General features: G+C 34.9%; 1 protein-coding gene across 2 annotated transcripts in view; it reads right to left on the bottom strand.

The window, feature by feature from the left end:
• Positions 1 to 20,308, bottom strand: part of LOC111504932 (pyrokinin-1 receptor) — a 443,518-nt gene extending 423,210 nt beyond the window's left edge. For both annotated transcript variants that reach the window (XM_074185351.1, XM_074185352.1), the window contains exons 1-2: positions 20,177 to 20,308; positions 5,496 to 5,905 (exon numbers count right to left, since the gene is read on the bottom strand). In XM_074185351.1, the coding sequence (XP_074041452.1) occupies positions 5,496 to 5,855 (360 nt within the window). In that variant the 5' untranslated portion in view covers positions 5,856 to 5,905; positions 20,177 to 20,308. The remainder of the gene's footprint in view (positions 1 to 5,495; positions 5,906 to 20,176) is intronic.
• Positions 20,309 to 24,798: the final 4,490 nt, after the last annotated feature.

Here is a 24,798-nt window from a genome sequence, read left to right as displayed (position 1 = left end):
AAATGGCAAATACATCATCCACGTATCAGATCCAGGTTCGTGAAAAGTAATTCAACTCTTTCCTTGCTTCCATTTCAAATCTGCTTATGAACAGATGAGCCATGAAAGGAGACAACAGGTTTCAGATTGCCTTACCCTTATGTTGCCCACCAAAACAGTTGCTTCCAGTTCGCCTACCTGACTTAAAAATATTTTCAAATCAGATAATAATAATAATTTGATGATATAAGTTTATTCATGACGAAGTTTTTGGCTTTCTACTACTCCATCTTGATACAAAAAAATGTGGGAATCTTCCAAAGAAAGGAAGGAAGTAATTTGAAAATAAGTAACTCATTACATGGGTGTGTCGATCATGCAAAAAAGCAACTTTCAGACACAAACTGGAAGAAAGCCCACCTGAAACAGCAACAACAAAAAACAAATCTTTTATATGAACACTGAATGATACAGAAGATACTTTTCTCTGCTCAGTTCATATTCCAAACATTTGTTATGGAATAAAATCAGATATCATTCACAGGAGTTCTACTTCAAGTGAATGGTAACAAATTGCACTTACATGGAACACTGTCATCCTCACTGATAGACATCGATGTTTCGCCGTGAGACACTTGGGCTCTTCAGTACCAATCTGGGTAACATTATAGAAAATACACACAATTCATTCATGAATTACGATTTTTCCATGTCACGGAAAAATTTCATCTACGTTTGTCATCGATGACATTGTAATGACGTTCATTCACCTATTTGATTAACTCCCAGCCGAAAGGAATCTTATTTGAATTGAAGGGGTTATATTTTTAGGAGTGAATAATTTTTGATAAAGAAAGTTCTTGGCTTTCTTCTACTCCATCTAGTAAGGCAACTGTCTTACGGCAAAACATCGATGTCTGCCAGTGAGGATGACAGTGTTCTATGTGAGTGCAATTTGTTATCATTCATTCAAAGTAAAACTCCTGTGAATGATATCTGATTTCATTCCATAACGAATGTTCAGAATACAAACTGAGTAGAGAAAAGTATCTTCCGTATAATTCAATTTTCATATAAAAGTATTTGTTTCGAAAGAATTTTTTTCTTTCGTATAATTCAATATTTTTATGAAAGTAGCTGTTTCAGGTGGGCTTTCTTCCAGTTTGTGTCTGAAAGTTAATTCTTTGCATGATCTATACATTCATGTATAGAGTTACTTATTTTCAAATTGATTACTTCCTTCCTTTTTTTGGAAGATTTCCTCATCCTTTTTTTGTATCAAGATGGAGTAGTGAAAAGCCAAAAACTTCCTTTTCCAAAAATTATTCACTCCCTTCAATTCAAAATCAAATTCCTTTTCAAATTGATTCAGGTATAATATGACTTCATCGACATGTTTAACTGAAATGAAAAATTGAAATTTTATGACTTTCAAAACTAGTACTCTGATAATATTTCCTTTCATCAACTGCCTCTGCCCCACTAGTAACTGTATCTGGAATGTACTGATTCATGACTAATTTGAATGTATTCAACAGTTATTCATCAATATGAATAGTCCATCTGCCAGTAGATCTAGTCATGATTTTTTTTTCTGATTATATTATGAATGTGTTTTTATTATTTATCAAAATTGGTTTATCATCTTCTGTTTGTCGGGCAAGGATCCTTACCGTATTTTTTTCAAAAAAATTTGAAGGCATACTTCTTCAGTTCTTTTGACTTTCCGAATAAGTATTTATTTCTTGGTGTCGTTACTTCATTAATATAAATTACATTGATAGATCCAATTATTCCTAAAGTTTCAGTGGCAAAATTTCCGTTTGTTCTATAAAACATTTTAGCAGCATACAAAATATTTCTTTTTGTTTCTTCTGTATCTAAGACAATTTTCAGACCATGCGCAGGATGTTTTTGGGTTATGTTTCAACTATTCTATTTATATGTTGAATTTGCACTTTGTCTATATTTTAAAAAATGTGATTTACTATGTCCAAATCAGTTTTATTTTCATGTTTAGGTAAACCAATGATTTCTAAATTTTTCTCTAGCTTCTGTTGTTCATGATAATCTGCAATTTGTTTGAGTTGACGTACTCCCTAGGTGACGTCGTTACGTTGGTGAGTGGAAAAGAGACGTGTGCGACGTAATCGATGCATAACAGGATAGAATAAGTATCGGAAAGATTCAGTTGAAAGATAGTAACGTGGTTGAATTATAGCAATAATGGTATAATAATGAGTGAAAAATCGGATTGAAGTAAAAAACATGGCGGCGAGGAATTCAGTGCAGCGTTGAAGAAAAAAAACAAGCCTTTTGACGTAAAAAAAAGCATGGCTGCCAGCGAGGTATACAATGTATACAGGGTGCTTCAAAAATACATCATTTGAAAAACAATGCAGTTTAACAGGATTGTAGCGTTTTAACGTGCGATTCCAATGAGAATCGTATCTATTTTCAAATTTGTTGTGGAATTAACGTTTGAAAATTAGGCAATGGGGGAAGCTGAGTATTCGGTAATGCCATTTGAAAATAGGTTGTAACATGCGTTTATTCGTTTTCGTGTTTGAGTACATGTCATTTGTCAAATGTCAGGTGGAAAATGGGGTAGTGGACCAAAGAAAACACGCGACACTGGCGGTATGGAGATATTTCAAAATGTTTCCAACATCATCAGGTGATGAGGTTACGTTAGAAAAGAAGAAAAAAAAATTATTATATATTTTCATTTTGGTAACATATTACAAAGCCATTTGTATAGAATATCGGTGTTTAGAAAACTGCAATTATATTTGGTTCGGTTATGAATGTGATGCATACAGGGTGAGACACCTTCGTTGTTGTTATTGTCGAATGTGGAAACTTAGTCCTCCAAATTCATAACGCGTGTAAGTATATCCAACTCGTGGTATTTCGCAGTTAGATAGTCACGTTTCTGATGGCCTCGCACATAAACAATATAGATAACTTATATATTTCTCATGAGGATAGCATCCAATTTTTTATATTCCACAAAGCCAGAGGAATACCTCAATCCGTGAATGTTTCTCTTTAAGTAACAGGCGGTACGGCAATCTTCTTTACTCAAACAGAAAACTATTGTGTTTGACAGCAATGAAAAGTTACTACATTGAATTTCAATCCTTAGGATTGAATCCATCCTTAGAATGGAATTGTTACTCGATGATGAAACCTTGACTATCTATAATAGCTATTCTTATGTTTACTCTGCGATTAATACTGCAGCAAAATCACATGTTCAGTTCCATTTCTTGATAATTTCACTGAATGGGAGGTGTTCAATACCAGTGTCGTACACAGTGACACAATAGGCTCGTTTATTTTGTGGAAATGTGAAATTGTGGAAAATTGGAGGTTTGAGATTACCAAAACTATCAAAATATTGTACAGCATTGCCGTTTTTTGAAGGTGGTTGACAATGTTTCGTGATGCATTTCATCAGTTCGGACGTTCATTGTCTAATATGATATAAATTGATTTGAAATCCCTGAAAGAATCTGTAAATAATTGAAAATATTAGCTGGAAAAAACAATTATATTAGTCAAAAAACTGAAATTACAATAAAATAAAATGCAAGCAATAACCAAAAAATCAAAAAATTGAATTATAAGCACGAGATGAGAATAAAAAAAATTATTAACAAGAAATGAAAATTGGAAATCAAAAGATTCCAAGCCAAGTTACTTCATGACGTTTCGATTGTTAGTATCCACAATCGTCGGCCTTGATTCAGTGTTTACTATCATACTGCATACACATCTTTGAATGATTGAACTGAAAACAAATGCAAAAAAAAATTTGATCAATCATGAACTCATCATCCTCATTAATAATACTCACATAAGACTTTATCGTCTTTTGATTCATGAAGTGAGCGTGTTCTACAATGTATACATTGAGATTCATTCGGGTAGCCATGTTCTGAATAATTTATTACTCATATTTTTCAAGATAAATGAAATTGATTTACCAAACCCAGTGGAAAATTATGTCATATCACTTATTTCATATGCTTCATTTATTGGCAATGATGATAAGACCCTTTGCTTTTACACTTCCACCTCCTGTATAATCACATTAATAATTTTTTGCAAGCCTACTTTTGAAACGGACATGATTAATAATCGAATGGAAAATATGAACAGTTTTCAACAGAAAAACACACTCACACAATTGCTAACTGCACTGAATAACTCACTCACAAACAATTTCTAACTGCTACAGATATCTTCTTTCAATTATTCCATATTAAAATAATCATTTCCTATATAATATATAGCGAGTCACCTCCCACCGCAATCTGTGCAACAAATTGCGCACACATCGCTAGTAGGGGGCATTCGGCGGCCATTCATTTGGGGCTGGAACTTCGTGGAGTACAGATGTAAGGTGTAGTGACCGCTCGTATTAGTTGGTGGATCTTGGGTGGCTGATGTGTGTTGGTGTGCGTGTATGCAAACTAGTTTGTACAGAGTACACATGAAGGATTATGCTGAACCCACTCTTTACTGTGTATGCAATCTATTCTTCATATTCATGAAGGATGTCTTTACCGTGTATTCAAATTCCAATGTCGTCACCCCAATCCCCTCCACTGCCATTCACTGACTAGATGACCTTACAGATTGCTCATTAGTTGGAGGATAGTTTTGGTGTTCAGATACGTATACTTTATACAAGATAGTTTGAAGTTAGTACACATGAAGGATAATTTGTATTACCGTGTATGCGCCTCGCTCATCTCAAGGTCAAAAAATTATTATGACGTCAAACACACACCTCCAATGTCTCAGACTGAGAAAATGTACCTATAATACATTTTCAGCTATGCATCAAACATACTGTTCAAGGTCAAAACTGATTATGCACCAGACATATCGTTCAGGGTCACCCTAATTACACCACTTGTTATTAATTATGTCATAGTGGTGGGGGGAGGCTTAGAACTGGCTAAAATCTCTTACTTATATCTTCTGAAGAAATTGAGAAATCAAATAATTTCAGAATGAACTATTCAAACAGATGGGTAGATCATCCAAATAAGTAACTTTCAGTTCAGAGTAGTCGTTTCAAGAGGACTTTTTCTTTCAGTTTGTGTCCGAAAGTTATTTCTCTGCATGATCTACACATACTTGTAAAGAGTTATTCATTTTGAAATAAATTTCTTCCTTCCTCTCTTTGGAAAATTCTTACATCTATGTATAAATAAGGAGAAGTAGAAAAACAAACTCTTGTCTATCTCAAAATTTCATCTTTCCTGAAAATATACCCCTCTCAATTATTATTGTTATATTAATTTGTATATTATAACCTCCTTACTCTTATAGTGATTTCGTATAAAATTCAGATTCGCTCATTTTCATGATTGTATTCAGTTAATTTTTGTCACATTGGTTCTATATACTTCTGGTTAAAAATATGATTTTATAAATTAGAGTTTTCATATGGCTACTTTTCTTTCGCAATTTTTTCTCTAAATACATCAATTTCTCACCTGTAGCACACAGAAGGCTTCCCCAAAAATGTACGGATATTTAGACCATATAGAATATATTTCAGGTGGTAGTCCAGAAATCAACAGCAGCAAATCAGAAATTGCTAAACTGAACAGGTAATAGTTCGTCGCAGTATGCATCGATTTGTTTCTTGCAATAACTATACAAGTACTGATATTTCCAATTACACCACTTGAAAAAATTGTAACGTATAGCACACTCATAGTAATAACTATGGGAAGCGGATCCCGTCTAGGACCCCAGTCACTTTCATTTTGATAGTTGGAAAGGAAATCAATCAAATCTGTAGAGATATTTTCCTGTTGGTGCCTATGCGAAATCTGTGAAGAATTTTGCATTTTTCCTCAGGTGATTTGCGAAACACTCCACATCGGCATTTTATAAGTATCTGAAACAAAAAATATTAGCTTTCAAAGTGAACCTTACTTCGAGAGAATGTTACATATTTTCTAAATGAGAACTGATTCAAGAAATCTGTATGTATAATAATGGTCATGATACGATTATATTTTTTGAAAGAAAGAAGTACATCTAATGTTCATGTGGATACTTTTGAAATAACATACGACATATGTTGTGTAAAACGACTCTCCTCGATAGGAAGACGTAACAGATTATCTTTGGTCTGGATTCCTGGCCATACTGGCCTGGAAGCGATTTTACAATCTCTATAGCTCGCGAAGGCAATTATGGTAGCTCTCACAACGATTTTAATTTAAAAAATACAAACTGCAAAAATCAGAGAAGCTTCCGAAAATTCCACAAAAAAATCTAATTGTCATAATATTGAACATAAACAGCGGCAACGTTGCGGAGAGAGATCTGCCGCTGACGCCATCAAGCTAGAATCGGCTAGAACCGACCAGCCGGACCAGCGCGTTAGTGTTCGAAAACGATCTGGATTGCTTTGAACGGGATAAATACGCTCGGCGCGGCGACATTGCGCTTAGTTTAAAATTGAACGCCGTCCGGCGGTTGGGTTAGTAGAGAACAACAAAAATAATATTATGACAAGCAGTTGTAAGAAGGTAAAGACATGCCACTTTCATTCGGAATGGGAAGAACAATACTTTTTTACAGAAGTTAAAGATGAACATGTGTGTTTGTTATGTAATACTTCGGTCTCCGTTGCTAAAAAAGGAAATATTGAGAGAAATCATAAAACTGTACATTCTAATTTTGAAAAATCATTCCCACTACATTCTGCCGCTAGAAAGGAGAAACTGAAACAGTTAAAAAAGCAGTTAATTGGACAACAATCAATATTTTTAAGAACAGTCGACAAAAATAAGGCTGCAACTGAAGCATCGTACCGTGTGTCTCAGATAATTGCACAAAAAAAGAAACCTTATGAAGACGGGGAAATGATAAAACAGGCGTTTTTAGAAGCTGCTGATTTGTTATTTGCCAACTTTAGAAATGAAGACGAGATATTTTCAGCTATAAAATCTATGCAACTTTCTGCTAATACAGTGATAAGACGTGTAGAAGTAATGAGCAATGATATTTTTTTACAGTTAGGAACTGACTTAGATAACTGTGTTTATTTTTCACTTCAACTGGATGAATCAACAGAAGTCGTTGACACTGCCCAGATGGCCGTGTTCGTCAGGATGGTTTTTGGAGATTTTACGATTAAATATCTTTTGAAGTTCATTCCACTGAAAGGACACACTACTGGACATGAGTTGTTTTCTCATTCAAAAAATATCATTTGTTCAGAGAAAATTCCAATATCGAAAATGGTAGGCTTGACAACCGATGGCGCTCCAGCTATGGTGGGTTGTGATAAGGGTCTGGTGGCGTTATGTCGTAAAGATGAAACTTTTCCGCAATTTCTCTGTTACCACTGCATTATCCATCAGCAAGCATTATGTGGAAATTTCCTGAAACTAAACAACGTTATGAAACTGGTGGTAAAAATTGTGAACAAGATTAGAGCTCAAGCGTTACAAAGAAGATTATTCAGAACCTTGGCCGATGAAGTTGACTGTCAATACGGGGACCTACTCCTTCACTCTGAAGTCCGATGGTTAAGTAGAGGACAGGTGCTAAATCTGGCATAGTTCAATTTTTCAAACAACGCGATGAACCGACTCCGGAACTAGAAAATTCAATCTGGCTTAGAGATTTTGGTTTTCTCGTGGACATTACAGAGAAATTAAACGAACTTAATTTGCAGCTTCAGCGGAGAGACAAAGAACTAGCGGAAATGATTTCTGATATAAAAGCATTTATCAAAAAGCTGGAGTTTTGGGAACAAAACCTAATTAACAGCGATGCCAAGCATATTTCTATTCTTTCAGAAAAAAATATCTCAAAATCCATTAGAACCCTATGACAACAAATCTCATGTAGAAATAATTTCTACCCTGAAGAATAACTTCAAAAATCGTTTTAAAGATTTCAATGAAATGGCTTTAGTAGCGCAATTTGTTGTTTCACCCTTTATGGAAATTGATATCCAACAGTTTGCAACTTGTGTTATGCAGAACTTTGGCGAAGACATATCTGCAACAGAAATGAAAGTCATTGAGTTTCAAAATGATTCAGCCTTAAAATCGTCAGTCTCAAGTACTGAATGTATCTGGCCTACTGTAAGTAAAGACGAATATTCAGTTCTATGCCGTGTTGCCTTGAAAGTGAAAGCATTATTCAGTTCAACCTATTTGTGTGAATCTTTATTAAGAACAAATATCGCAATCGACTTACAGATGATCATTTGGATAATTGTATTCGAATGGCTGCATCAAATTATACTGCAAACATTAAAAAAATTATCGATGGGTCTGAGTGTCAGGCTTCTCATTGAACGTGCTTTTTTATTTTTCAATGTTTATGTTCATGATAGTGCGTTACTTTTTTGTTGTTATTATTAACTATTTTTAAATCATACGTGACATGCCGTTGTGGCTGGATAAAAGTTTGTGTTTATTTTTCAAACACCTTCGCTTGATAGGTAGGAATGTAGCTATGAACAAGTACGTACTAGTAATATTAGTTATTTTGTTATTAGTTCATTATTAGTACCTATGTATTATGTACTACCAGTTAAATAGTAAAATAAATACATATAATGATAAATTAACTTTGGATTATTTCATTTACGTTGCGTTACGTGGCTTCCGTGTGGGTAGCTCGCTGTTTATTTCAAAATTAACAAATTAGCTCAACACATTGAAGAGGTTGGCGACCACTGCTTTATACCAATACAGTCACGAGTAGTTTTTGTTTGCAAATAATTAGGTACATATTCTAATCTATTACGGAGCAGAAATTGACGTTACTGGAATAGAAGTTGTAAAGTTAATTTTGTTAGCTATTACCGGCACAAAATCTAACCCATTTCAGAATGTAATCATTATTTAAAAATCGCTCAAATCTAAAGAATTCATTTGTAGCCATATTAGGTAGTTATTGCGTATCGCCACGTGGTTTAACTTGAGGTTATGATATTTTGTTTAGTTTCATTAGTGTATCATTCTTTAGTGCCCCAAAATGGCTAAAACAGTAATAAAAAGTATCGTGGGTAGTGAAATTCATTATTTTGAATTTGAGGAGAAAAATGAAGATCACTTTGTGACTAAATTTCAGTGCAAGTTAACAAAACGGAGGAAAAATGTTAAACCTTTCTAAAAGACTTTTCTCGTAGCACAAGCACTAACTGGATTGTAAACAAAGTGTTTAATAACTGTGTTCGTTATGAATTTCGAAAATTTTATGTGTGTCATCTGCCAAAAAGAATAAACGTTTACTCAAGAACAAAGGTTGTACTAGAAATTACGAGTGTTTGGCAAGTATAAATATAAAATTTTCAAAAATTACTGATGTTACTTTGAGAAGATCTAACTTATTAAAACAAGGTTTAAATGTAGTGATCAATATAAACTATGATCATTCTCACCGAATAAAAGTTGCCGAAGCATTTAGCTTAAGAAATGAAGATACAAAAGAAACGCTGTTATTTTGAATCTGGAATGACAGCTTCTGCCGCCGAGACTTATCATGAAATGTTTCCATCTGAAATTGGGATGGGGACATTAATGTGCTTCTAGAAAATGCGCAAGTTAACCAACAGAAAGAAAAGTGACCTACTTTTATCAACAATGGAGGTCTGAATACTTTGGGGGAAGGGATGACCAAAGTGTTATTGAAAGAATAAAGATTGAAATTGAAGACTTGCGAAAACAGGATATACTTTCGTGTCTTAAATCCATTTCTTGTTGTTCTAATAACCGCCGTTATGAAAAGAGCTTTTAAAGCAGGTGATGCAGATGAGATAATCTTCATTGACACTAGTGGTTGTTGTGACCACAGCACCTCTGTCACTTTTATTTTTGCAAAAATTGAAGCATTGCCAATAGCTGCTATACTTCATAAAAATAAATCAGAAAATGATTATTTATATGCTCTAAGAATGGCAAAGCAATACTTAGAAGCCACTTGTAATAAATTATTTGAGCCAGAAATTATTATGACCGACGATGACTCTGCAGAAAAAAATGCACTCAAAGTAGTATTTCCAAAATCTCGTTTGCTACTTTGTATTTTTCATGTAACGCAAGCCTTGTGGCGCTGGCTATGGGACTATAATAACAAAATTCAGAAAACTTCCGCATATAGTCAGTGGGCATACTTGAAGACTGGCTATAAATCAAATTATCTGAGAACAATTCGTTCAGGCCAGTCTCAACTCCCTACACAGTAGGTTAACGAACTGACACCTATCAGAAAAAAACTACTCCCCTGGCTAACACCACGAAGGGCGTTGGATTATATCCGACAGGTGTCAGTGCAAGATTCTTCACAGAAGTTATTCCTGCATATGCACTGACACTTGTCAGTGCATATGCAGGTGTCAGTGCAGGATTCTTCACAGAAGTTATTCCTGCATATGCATTGACACCTGTCGGATATAATCCATCGCCCTTCGTGGTATTAGCCAGGGGAGTAGTTGTTTTCTGATAGGCGTCAGTCCATTAAACCTACTGTGTAGGTATATTGAGACTGGCCTGAAAGTTTAAAGTTCATTTGATTTAGATTTCTTGACTGCCAGTTTTCAAGCATAGCCCATTGACTAATAAGAACGTTTTTCTTCCTTTTTCAGAGGAATCGGGCAAACTACGGGTATGCAGTTGGTTAGTACCTCGTCCACCAGATGGAGTGACATTTTGTGATGTTCGCTCCAACTTCGGAAGAGAAATGAAATACTCTGAAAGAATTCCGATTTTCAATTCTGGAATATCATTGACTTCAAGTCGATGATGGTCACTATCTTGCACTGATGAGTGGCTAATGAGACCGAAACCAATCTGCAAGTGTGCCCGTTCCAAAATTGAGGGTCGACTCTTTCAGTTGTATTGCCAATTGCATATGCAGGAAATTTTCTGTGAAGATTCCTGCACTGACGCCTGTCAGATATAATCCAACGCTCTTCGTGGTATTAGCCAGGGGAGTAGTTCTTTTCTGATAGGCGTCAGTCCATCAAACCTACTGTGTAGGTATATTGAGACTGGCCTGAATGTTTAAAGTTCATTTGCTTTAGATAAATTATAATTGATCAGGAAGAAATAAGCCTTGATAGAAGGATTACGGCAAAATAAAAATTTCCAAAACGAGAAAGTACGAATTTTCATTGTGTTAGGGTACCTATCTCTCGAATTTATTCTGTAGTCTGAATTATATTTTGAAGAAATCGAAACAATTTACAAAAGAAGTAACGACAGGACCGTAATAAAAAACTGTTTTCACTAATAATGGTAGTTATTTCAAATGAAATGCTATAAAAATATCAAATGTGATATATCCTTGGAGTGTGACTTTACAGATTTATCAATATCTGTAATGAAAAAGAAAGGTCCGTATTAAAAAAAGTTGATGGTGGCCATGTTGACACAAAACATTTAATCGAATATTCATTATTACATTGTCATAGTACACTTCGAATAACAGTTTCCTTTTCCATTTTTTGATATTCTACGGAATAACAATTCCATTCGAAGGGCGGGAATCCCCGTAAATTTTCTTTGACCATTGTATTGTTCCTGATGACAGTTACCGTTTTTCCCATTTAATCGTCTTCGTATCTGTTATGATTTGAAATATAGCAATGTTACCACATGATAAAAGAAACGGCGTGTATAAATTTGTATTACTGCAGATAAACTGAAAATATTAGAGACTTAATTTCCGTCAAACCGGTAAAATGATGAAAACATTCAAAACATACGAGTTGAACATTTGTTGATATTCAAACTCAAGGTGGTTTGTAGTATACCATAGATGTACCGTGTTGATATCATGCTGTAATGAAATGCAATCTTGAGTTGTGAAGATACTTTGATAAATTTTTTAAGTCATCAGCATATAATAGAGTGGAGAATTGAATAAAGGTGACTTTGAGCGGTCTGGGTCGTGGTCTATCCTTATGGAATTTTCCCAAACGCCTGATATTTGTGATCGACATTGACTGAGGAGAAATGAATGTTAATATTTTCAAGGCATCCGTCTTTTCTGCACTTTAAGTTTCTCCTTTGTTGTTTGCTATTGTTCCTCTGATCCAAATATTATGATATTATTTTTACGATTTTGCTTTTCAGTAAGTTCTTGTACGATCTCTTCAAAGTCACTTTCAGGTGTTGAAGTAGTTGTTTGCGCTACAGATGTTAATGTTTTGACATTGTTCTATAGTGCAGCAATAGCTGCTTTTAGAGAAATTATGTCGTTACCTATAGTCCGTTCATAATTTGTCGATAGCACAAAATGAGGGCCCAAGTCATAAAACGATCGTAAAACTCGTAAAATCATAGGCGGAGGTTCCTGAGGTGTTTATTCATTAAATATAAAGCTTCACTTTATATTCGAAACTTGCCTTGAAAGGGTGAAGTTGTTCCGAACGAAAATAATTTTTGGTTTAGTACATTTTTTAATCGCATTTAATTTACGGCTCGTTGGTGTTTCGGCGTCTACGGCAGTAATTAACGTCTCTAATATTTATTTTGCGAATTTTGTGCAGTGCGTGAGTAACTTTTTTTCATATTCCTACAAACATATACGTACCTTTCGTTCCTGCTTGTTTTGTTTGATTGCTTGCGATGGCTTCGTCATCATCATCAACATCGTCAAGTTTTACACCGGTACTGTTGCGTACAGTCAGTAAGTCTGTCTATTCACCAAGAGAGAAGACTATTGTTTTGAACGTTCACGATGCTCTGGTTTCTCAGAATCCCACAAACACTGTTCAGAACATAATCAAGAGTTGTGCCAACATGACGGGCGTAGGGGAGTCAACAATATATAGGTTCCTATCAGAAAGAAAAAAAAAGGTATAGCTAACCCAAATACAAACGAATACTTAAAGAGGGGGAGAAAACCTATTGAAATTGATGAATTTGCCAAAAATGGTATTCGAAGGAAAATTCACGAATTTTTTTACAAAAAAGAAATACCCAACTTAAACAAAATTTTACAAGAAGTTAGAGACGACCCGGATTTGCCTCATGTCGGACGAACCAAATTGTGGCAAGCTTTAAAAGAATTAAATTTCTGGTGGGAGAAATCAGACCGAAAATCACTTTTGATTGACCGGGAAGAGATAATATGTTGGAGAAGAAAGTATCTAAGATCTATACGAAAATTTCGGGCTGAAGGAAGGCCAATTTACTATCAGGACGAAACGTGGGTAAACGCAGGTCATACTCTCAAAAAAATTTGGACAGATAAAAATATATCAAGCTCCAGGCAAGCCTTTATGGAAGGTTGGTCTACTGGTATTTCCCCATCCTCTGGTAAAGGCAGTAGATCAATAGTTTCTCACATTGGCAGTGAAAAAGGATTTGCTAAGCATGATTTGTTGGAATTTGAATCCAAAAGCACAAAAGACTATCACGAGGAGATGACAGCTGATGTTTTCGAAGAGTATTTTGAGCAGATGATTGAACATATACCACCAAACTCAATTATAGTATTAGATAATGCACCTTATCATCCACGACTAGTTGAAAGACTTCCAACGACTGCGTGGAAGAAACAGGATATCATTGACTGGCTACGGAATAAGTCCCTGCCTTACGAAGATGGAATGGTTAAAGCAGAACTTTTAAAAATTGCCCGGCAACACAAATCTAAGTTCAAGAAATACGTAGTTGACAAAATGGCGGAAAGACGAAACATCACACTCCTTAGACTTCCACCCTACCACTGCGAATTAAATCCAATTGAACTCATTTGGGCACAAATGAAAAGCTAGAAGATGTGGCTAGAAAAAATACGTCATATAAAATACAAGCTGTACGTGAATTGTTATATGAGTCTTTACAACATATTACAGAACAAAATTGGCGAGATGCAGTAAGACATGCAATAGAAGAAGAACAAAAAATGTGGGATCTTGACAATATAATTGATGCAACTGTAGAGACACAACCGCTAATTATTAACCTGCAAGACGACTCGGATTCCGAAGATGATCCTGTTTATTTTGAATTTGAATAGTTTTGTAAGTAATCGTAGTTTATATCATTTAAAAATAGGTATTAATTAAATAAATGTATCTTTTACAAATTGCAAGTAACTTATTTTTTTTGAATAAAATAAAGAAATTTTTTTAAAATAAAAATACAGTTTACAGTACCTACATTTTAAGAATATTATTATATTTATTTATTTAAAGTAACTAATGTTTTGATCATATACTCTACACTGGTCACTCATTTCCACTCAAAATACCTACATAATCGGATTAAAAGTTTTATAGCTGTATTGTATTTCTTCAGATACAAGGTGGGTTAGTCGAAAACATCTTAAACTGCCAGTTTTAGTTTGGTTTTTGTTATTATATCATATTAGCTGTCCTCTCTGTACTTCAGTTCTCTAATGAGAACTCACTTGCAGTGAGCTATCAACAAATTATGAACGGACTATAGTTGTTCGCCATCATCGCAAGTCCAAGTAACTGATTTTTTGCCTTTGATCAGACGTGTTTCTGAGGATGTCAGTCCTTTGCAAGCATGATAATAACTTTTTGTGCAGACGCAGCAATTAAGCAATAAATGTTGGTCGTATAACTTATTGCAGTATGAACATTTATTTTGCGCCATTCCTATAAGTTCGTGTACGCCACTGTATCGAATGAATGTACAGTTTGTGAGGTTGGAATAATCGAAATCAAAAGTAGTTAGAACTCACGATTCTGCAATAATGTCTAAGCAAGTTTACACTTTCATAAAACGATGATATAGAATATTTTCGAATCACAGACTTGTTCAAACTCTTAAAAACACTGTATTTACTATCAAACATGAAACACATGCGATAACAATGAAGTCTAGTAGCGTATTGTATCGCACAATACAAAATAAACGACCTATTTTTTTCTATTTGGAATTTGAACAATCAATGAATAATCCATTAATTTTTCTATGAATAAATGGCACCACTCTTCACGCTGGCAGGCTCCATATATTCCAAAAATAGTAGCAACTTTTATCATTGAATATTTTTCATCTGGCGCCTCATTTATAAATCTCTGGACTTGTTCAAACGTAAGAGTGTTTGATTTTTTTGGAATACTACTTTCATTTTTCTCCATTAAGAAAGCTATTACTTTGAAATATTGGCTTGTAATATTATTTTAAAAGAGCGCTGTAATACCTGGGGTGTTATTCCAGACTATTACTGCACTTAGTATCAAAAATAACACAACACAACAAAGTTTTTGTTTCGGGGTTGAAATTAGATGATTTTAATGTATTTCCACGTGTTAAAACCGAAAGTGACCATAAAAATTATATATTAGCTCTTGTTTTCAAGATAACACCTCGAAAGTGTGTGAATTCTGTCGATATCTTTTGCTATATATGTGGTGAAATAACATTAAAGGCTCAGAAACGTAAAATGACACCTATCGTTAAGACAGCCTATGAACATCATTTTGGTGTAAAAGTTGGGGACCAAGATAAATCATGGGCTCCCCATATATGTTGTAATTCTTGTTCCGTCATATTGCGAGAGTGGCTGAAAAATAAAAACCGGGCAATGGCTTTTGCAGTACCTATGGTTTGGCGTGAGCCTACCAATCATACAGACGACTGTTATTTCTGCTTAACTTCTCCCATTAAGCAGGGTTTATCTATGAAGAAAAGAGGAACGGTTAAATACCCTAATCTCCCATCTGCTCTTCAGCCTGTACCACACTCAGACAATTTGCCAGTCCCTTCTCCACCCCAAAACTATGAAATTTTAGAGGAAGGTGATGAAGACTGTTTAGAAGGAGCAACCCATCCTTCTACATCCTATGACCCTGATTTTGAGGTAAGCGATAGGTCTAGTGATCCGCACAGAATTAGTCAAGCAGAGTTGAGTGACCTTATAAGAGATCTTCGCTTGTCTAAGGAAAAGGCTGAGCTGTTAGGGTCAAGACTACAACAGTGGAATCTTCTAAAACATGATGTGAAAATATCTCAGTACAGACAGCGTCAAAAGATTTGCTTCCTTTTTTTGAGAAAAAAGAAAACCTCGTAGTTTGTTATGATGTTAATGGTTTGATGGACTGCTTGAATTTGGATCACACTCCATCTGAATGGAGACTGTTTATAGACTCTTCAAAACTAAGCTTAAAAGCTGTACTTCTGCATAATGGAAATCAGCTACCCTCTATTCCTATAGGTCATGCAGTTCACATGAAGGAAACGTATATAAATATGAAAACACTTCTCCAATCAATCAAATATGAACAACACAAGTGGCACATCTGTGGTGATCTGAAAGTCATTGCTATACTCCTAGGAATGCAATTAGGGTTCACCAAGTACTGTTGTTTTTTGTGTCTGTGGGACAGTCGGGATAGAAAATCTCACTATAAAAAAATGAACTGGCCTACACGAGACCTAAACCCTAATGAGAAAAATGTAGTTTACGAGCCTCTTGTAGATCCTAAGGATGTTCTCCTTCCCCCATTACATATTGAGTTGGGACTAATGAAAAACTTTGTGAAGGCCATGGACCAGGAAGGACAAGCTTTTAAGTACTTGAGAGCAAAGTTACTCAGGTTGAGTGATGCTAAAGTCAAGGAAGGCATCTTTATTGGGCCTCAAATCCGTGAAATCGTAAATGATCCTGCTTTTGACATAATTTTAACAGGAAATGAAAAAAGAGCCTGGGAAGCCTTTAAGGGGGTTGTACATGGGTTTTTAGGTAACAAAAGAGATGATAACTTCACAGCATTGGTTAAAGAGCTTCTTCAAGCTTACCACCAACTTGGATGCAACATGTCCTTAAAATTTCATTTTCTTCACTTTCATCTTAATTTCTTCCCACAAAACTGTGGAGCTGTGAGTGACGAACATGGAGAAAGATTCCATCAAGACATTGCCTTAATGGAACAGAGATATCAGGGCCGTTGGAATGAAGCAATGCTTGCAGACTACTGCTGGTCTGTGTGTAGGGATGCTCCAGAAGTGTTTTATAAAAGACAAGCTAAACGACAGCGATCTTACAATGAATCGGATGGACTTAATTGAAATTTGGTGGTACAAACTTCTTTTATTTGTCAAAACACTAAGAATAATGTTTTTTTCATTAATTTTGTACTTAAAATATTCTAAAATAAACATAACAATATTGTTTTATGTACTTTCACTTTTCACGTATAGTATAACTACTCTTTAAGATTAAGTACTGTGTATCTCAAAAACCAGAGCTAATAAAAATTTTTCATTGTTATTTTCGTTTTTATCACCCCAAAATTAGTAGAAATTGACTAATTTAGTGTAGGAAACATTCAAAAAATATTTTTTTGTTGTGTTGTGTAATCAATTGATGTATACAAGGAGTATTTAAAAATTCTCTAAATTTTTTAGCATCATTGATAATTCCACCGTTGCCACCTTTAACGTATCGAATCACCTTATTACGGTGCCGAAACTTTACCAAGTTAATTATTTAATTTCCACCAACTGTCACCAATAAAAAAAATAAAATACTAGAAGGCTTTCGCTGTCACCAATATATCACCATTCCGTAGGGCTGCTGGATTCGTGCCAAACGCACGAAGGTTGGTCTTTTGAACCTTTGGTACACTGAAGGTTTCCCTTTTAACATTCCTCCTGTTGAGGTTGACGTTTAACTTTGTCAGCTGAAGGCCGATTAATTATTCAATAGGACAGGGACTTACTCAATTTAACGAGCCAATAAAAGATAACATGTGCGGTTATAGATATATTATAAAAAAAATATTAATTGTTACCAAGAATTAATTTAGTTATAGATTGCAGTAAATTATGCAATTATGAGCCTCCACAATTTACCATAGTTTATAGAGTAAATATATATAAAAATAAATGTAAAAACCATATGAACCCCTCGAATATAAAACAATACAAGAAATCCGAAGAAACAAAATTATTCCTAAAACAAATCCCTCTTATAATAAATAATAAACAAAAATTAGATAACTCGTTATCGGCTCAAAACACATTAAATTGAATTACCTGTTAAAGTAGGCTTCAACCTTATACTTGAAATTCTATCTTGACCAAAATAAAAAAAAAACTTTTTCTAGGCTTGCCTGGCCGCCGTACTAATATTGACTTTCTGTCAATTATTTATTAATGACAGTTTTACTCTATAACAAAAAGGAAGTGGTATAATTTCCTTGTCTTTCTTTTCATCGTCAATTTCTCAAAATAACCACTAACACCAAAAATAAAATTCAAAATGACAACCTCTCTCAACAACATGGGTGTCAGTACAATTTAAAACTGACTCACGGTACTTCGTTTATCCTGGTGCATTCGATTACCCTAGCTGCGCCCGTGATATGTCCGTCCTGTCTAGTCCTGATTCTGTAATCCTGGCTAATGTCACAAACAAAATACCAAATTTCATTTACTCAACCGGCCTAACGCCACTATACCGCAAAATTCACTCCGTTGCCCCCAGTTTATCTAGAAATCACTATTTCTAGCTATTTTTTTTATTTATTCCCGTGTTTTTCCCGGAGCGTGTTCCACTAACTACCGCTTATTCCACTTACTCCCGTATCCCCCTGACTACCATTAATCGCCCGGAGTCTCGCTAAGTACCCTTTATCGCCCGGAGTCCCACTAATTACCCTTTTCGCTTTTCGTACCCCCAGTACCATTACCCTTCCCATTTAAAACTTGTATTATTTTTCATCTAACGTTATTGGTCACCCTCTATTTTTGTTAAGCTGTGGTTCTGCCTATTTAGTTATGACGGCTCTTTTCCGAATGGCGGCGGCAAAACCGACAAAGTCTTACAATCATATATTATATTCCTCTAGACGCAGAGTCATCATGAGAGCATTTTCTGCCACTGGGTTCACTGTGACCGTTAAAATGTAATCGCGAAAATGCTTATCTAAATATTGAACTGACCCGGCAGAGAGATGCTGTTCAAAAATGAATTCTTATTTTCAAGGAATTAAATTAACCTTTTCCATTTCCCTTATAATGGCAATTATTACAGCGCACTCGACTTTATCATTGAAATCTTGCTCCACAAAGTTCCATATTTTTGATTTTTTTTCTAGATAGGCTAAGAAAATTAGAATATGCGATGTCGTTCTGCTGAGCCGATTTTTCTGTTAAGAATTCAATTGAAGCTTTTTTTTTCAGCCTTTTCACACGAGATGGTGCAGTTCAAGTACTTCGTCTTACAATTGGAAGATGCCGGGAAAGATAACATTGTAGATGCTGAAAAATCGTATAAATTGATCCTTAATAATATGGTTCAATCAACTTTCCCAAATGTTATGGCTGCATTGCAAATTTATAGAAGTTTGATGATAACAAATGCGACAGGAGAAAGAAATTTTTCAAAATTGAAATTAATGAAAAATTCTCTTCGAGCAACAATGTCTCAACATCGCTTAAATTCACTGTCGATAATGGCAATTGAAAATTATGTATTGGAAAAAGTCCACATTGAAGAAGTCGTAAAAGATTTTATATCTAAAAAAGTTAAAAAGTTAGAAAAGTCCATATTTAAATTAACGGAAGGTACTGAAATTACTTCTCTTTTTCTTTTGTTTATTGCGTTTGGTTAAATATATATTTTAAATTGAATATAACTGAGTCCTGTTTAATTTTTCATGTATACATAGAAAACACCTAGACTTAGGGCAGAATCTAACGTACGCGTGGGCTGCGCGGGCGACTCTGTACTAACACGCAGCCAACCCGCGTTGAGCACGCATAGAGCCTGCTTATGTCTGAACCCGCCCTTAGGACGTCATCCATGCCTGTATCGGAAATTGTATTCAGTAATGTGGGTAGAAGGCAAAAAAATACATTACATGATTTAGTCAGTCAGAGTAGGTAAAGAAAAGGGGCACGAAAATTGTATTGCCTACAGGCCCATACAGGGTTAATCCGGCTCTGGCATGTCCATTTTACTGACTTCTTGTACAAAAACTTTGTATGATATTTGTGTTAAAAGTAAGTTTTATTTTGTTCGTGAAATTGCTTAACTCGCTACGCTTGTGTCGCAAACTTTTTCACTTGCAAAATTAAACTTTACTAACACTCATATCATAAATAGCTATTTCATTACGTTGCTATGAATAATAAAGTGGAAAACTCTCAAAATTTTTCTTTCCGTCATTTCTTGAATTAATGTCTAAAGAGATCAAACTCACGTTAGTTCCCCATAATCCAGATTCGCAAGTAACACGCGCGTCGCGAAAACTTCGGAAAACTTTTGCAAGCTTCCAAACACCAACCGCTGCAAATACGTGGTGGTGAAACACTGATGAAGGGCCAAAGTTGCAACCAAGAGAGCGCAAGCTCTCATTTTGTCCATCGAAGCGTTGTTCCATTGTATGAATGAGCTTTGTAGAGAAAGAGAAATGAAAGTGTTTCTATGAGGACATACGGTTGCATTTTTTTTCCTTCTCAAGTTCAATTTCCAACTGTCTGCATCGAATGGATCTACTACTTGAAACTTTGCTACTTTCTGGAACTTCAATTGATATTTCTGAAAGTATTTTTTCCTTTTTACTTTCAAATTCTACCGGGATTTCTAGTTTTTCCATATTTTGCAAATTTATGGTTTTAGATGTGTCATGGATTTGACAGCCGTTGTCAAAAATTTCTGGTACTTTTTCCATTATCCTTTCACTTCTTCTTAAAGGTACTGAACGTGAAGAAGACATCTTCCACAAGGTTGTTTTTATCAAAAACTCGAAGGACCACTTATGTATCTGACTTGATTTTACTTTTCGACCTGGGCCAGACTTTAGTTTTGTTTAATATGCAAATCTACCTCCCAATTGTCTTTTATACAGGGTTAAACAGGAAAATTGACACAAACATACTATAAAATTAAATGAACAAGATCAACAGTAAGAAACGTTTTGAATTAAACTTCCGCAGGAACATCGATGAAGCGAAACTCAGTGATTAGAGTACCTTGAATGTATACCATTTGACGATTCAAATATTCTCCAGAAGAATTGTTTGTGGAAAATGAAATGGTTTTTATTTCAAATGTTGCTAAGCAGTCTTACTAGATATATGACGCTGAGAGGCAACTGGGATTGAGAAAACTGAAAACTGTTAGTTTTTAACGAAGTTCTAACTTTTCAAATTGGTCTTATTTGATTTCAAGATATAAATTTCAAACAAAGAATTAAAACATATTGAACCGAAAGAAACTGTCAAGAGTACAAATTTCGTTGACGCGTAATTAAATAAATCATATTGCAGGGGAGCCCACGATGCAAAATGGGGATTTACTCGAGAGCGATTGAGACATATTAGGTTGCAAAGCTTAGATTATAAGAAGAAAAAAATGTTATATACAGGCTGATTCACGGTGGATGGCACATTAGACGTTTCTGGTGAACCAGACAACGGATCACTTTGAAAATTTAATGAAGGGCATATTCGGACATTCTCTAGCCAACATTATTTAGCGCATTTTCGACAATGCGGTGTTGCCGCTTCTATTAGAAAGCAGTAGCAACTTTGATTTTTCAAATGGAACACTCTGTATATAATATTATTTTTGGAATCTCCAACAATTGCCCGACAACTTTTCTTGATATTTCCCTATACCTATCTGTTACCGTTTTCGAAATAAAAATTAATTTCAATTTTTTTCTTCGAAAATCATGACTTCTAAAAATGCCGATATCTTTTAGTTAAGAAGTACTATGATATCGAAATTTGGTTTGGAGTTAGGTGATACTTGGACACTTCCCACACGTCAGCCTAATCTCCGTTACTTCAATACAGGGTGGTAAAAAAATACAGTTTTTTCGTTTGCTTGAAAAAGTTGCTGAAATTTGATTATTGTTATATGTTCTGAATTCGTATAAATTTCTTGAGGTTCATTGGCGGTAGATTCGGATACATTTCATTGAACTTTCTACATGTTCTGCTGATAATTTTGTCACACTGTCCAAAAATAATAAACAAATTCATAAGAACTTCGTTTGAATAGTTTTGTTCCATCGTTTTGAAGGTATTTGCAACTTCTGAAGTGACGAAAATGTCGATATTATTAGGAGAATGTCACAACGCTACTGTCAAATAGTAATCATGGCCTGCTTACCAAATACCGAATGGAAATACCATTCTGAAGGGACATTTTCACAAATAAATGTTCATAAGTCCGAAACTTGACTAGTTAGGTATAGGTATGATATACATAGAAAGAAAGCAAATTTCAGCAGCTTTCCGAATTTTCAATAATATACAGGGTGTTCCATTCAAAATAATCAAATTTCATTTCAGCAACTTTTTCAAGCAAACGAAAAAACTGTATTTTTTTACCACCCTGTATTGAAGTAACGGAGATTAGGCTGACGTGTGGGAAGTGTCCAAGTATCACCTAACTCCAAACCAAATTTCGATATCATAGTACTTCTTAACTAAAAGATATCGGCATTTTTAGAAGTCATGATTTTCGAAGAAAAAAATTGAAATTAATTTTTATTTCGAAAACGGTAACAGATAGGTATAGGGAAATATCAAGAAAAGTTGTCGGGCAATTGTTGGAGATTCCAAAAATAATAAATATTATATACAGAGTGTTCCATTTGAAAAATCAAAGTTGCTACTGCTTTCTAATAGAAGCGGCAACACCGCATTGTCGAAAATATTTTAGTTGGCTAGAGAATGTCTGAATATGCCCTCCATTAAATTTTCAAAGTGATCCGTTGTCTGGTTCACCAGAAACGTCTAATGTGCCATCCACCGTGAATCAGCCTGTATTATACACCTTTTCATCGGTGGCGAAAGCGGCTGTAGATTTTTAAATATGTACAAAATTCTGTTGCTAGGACATACTCGAGAGCGTCAGATATTGATAGCATCAATGTCCTACGTATTTGACGTATTTTTAATAATGTTGGTATGTTAATCTGATCGTTTGCATGATGTGGGTGGTTGTACGTAAGGGTTGAAAGTGAAAAAAAAAATTCAATCTAGCGCGTCAGATTTTATAAGGGGGTGTTGAGTGCAACAAAAAAAAGCTCTCATTCAATAATCTGACGATTTCGATCTGACGCAAATTCGCGGCCATTATTATAATGTGCAAGAAAAAATCACCATTTTGTAATACTCGAGCGCGTCAGATTAGGATATATATGGTTTATCTTTATGTTTTAGACGTGCTGCCTCATAATCTGACGATTATCTAGAGAGATTCGCTTAATCTGACAAAAACAATATTTTTTTTAAGTTTTTTCAATTCATTGAACCTAATTATTTGAAAAGCTCAGGAAATACCATGCAAATAAATGAGTGTATGTTTTTAAGTAGAATACTTGTATTTATAAGAAATTTTTTTTAAATGCTCAAAAAAATTTAATTTTTTATAATCAATTGATTAATTGATGAAGAGAAAAGAAATGACACTTTCTATGTTTTTTGTCACTTTTATTTGTAACTAACGTTACTGCAGTTACGTCCTATAAAGACATTTTCAAATTTATATAGTGTGTAAGTTTGAAAATGTCCTTATATATTGTATAAGTTCGAAAATGTCGTTTTAGGATGAAACCGCAGTAACGTTAGTTACAAATAAAAGTGGTAAAAAACATAGAAAGTTCAATTTCTCTTTTCTTCATTATGATTTCCTACCACGTAGTAACGGCTACATCCATCGATTGATTTATTAATTAATCATCATCTCCCTCTTCATCACGAACGAGTCTCTGTGATCAGCTGTGATGTCGTCGTGGCAACAGAATTCAGAGTGGGGACGGAGTGAGAGAGTAATAGATAGAGAAAAAGTGAATAGGGAATGAAGGAATAGAAACTCGGAGAGGGAAAATAGGTATCACACAGCTGCACGCATTCAACTTTATCGACGAATTTTTGTTATTTCGGCTTGCGGAAATCGTCAGATATATTTTTCGTTATCCTTGAATTATTTCCTTCAGAATAAAAAAAATTACTGCGCTCGAGAATGTCGAAATGACGTTATTTTTTTTACAACTTTGCTGCCCTCCCCTTCCTTTATGTCACTCTCAAATTGTCAGATTACTGGAATATACACTTTTTAGCAGGTAATCAACTCGCCCTACCTTAATCTGACGCGCTCGATAATTTCTGATGATCAATTTTTTTTATTAATCTGATCCTTTATCCTTCACAGGCGGCCTTATGTATAGGGCTCATTTTTGGTGGAGGTACTCAACCAGGTACAAGGTATCCCCCTGAATATTAATTTGCCGCGCTTTAGTAAATCCCGAAATCCACGCTTGGGCTCCCCTATTGATACCTTAATAATGTTCATTTTCAGTTTCAGTAGTTGTGATAGGTTGCAAGGGCATTAACACATATAATGATTTTATATCAGTATTTTTTCATATAGAAAAGAAGTTATGCACCGTGAGAAAATATAGATTCATTACTAACTATTTTTTGGGAGGGGACAACACACAAGCACTACAGAAAAATCCTTAAGACGCTCTCAGAGCGGTGCCTGTGTGAAAGATTAAATACATTTGGAAAAACGTTCTCAGGAAGTTTATTCCACATAAACGCAGTTCTCCAGATGAAAGAGTTCTCAAACAGTGAAGTTCGAGGTACACTGAGTTGAACATCAATACGATGAGCAGCTACAGTCCGTCGCGTATTTCTGATATGTACCGCTCTAGGTGGAATCAAATATGCCAAGTCACTTGAACACTTCCCGTGTTCAAGTGACTTGGAACAAATCTCCAACTTTTCTTCGATGTTCCAGGATATCAAGATTGCACCTGATGTTGGCGTCTCCAATCAAGAGGATGACTCTTTTCCAGATGGA

This window comes from Leptinotarsa decemlineata, unplaced genomic scaffold, assembly GCF_025532065.1.
Source record: "Leptinotarsa decemlineata unplaced genomic scaffold, Ldec_3_MD MMD2_tig00026374_RagTag_RagTag, whole genome shotgun sequence".
Lineage (NCBI taxonomy): Eukaryota > Metazoa > Arthropoda > Insecta > Coleoptera > Chrysomelidae > Leptinotarsa > Leptinotarsa decemlineata.
The sequence above is the reverse complement of the archived record's forward strand: the minus strand, read 5'-3'. Positions and strand labels throughout refer to the sequence as shown.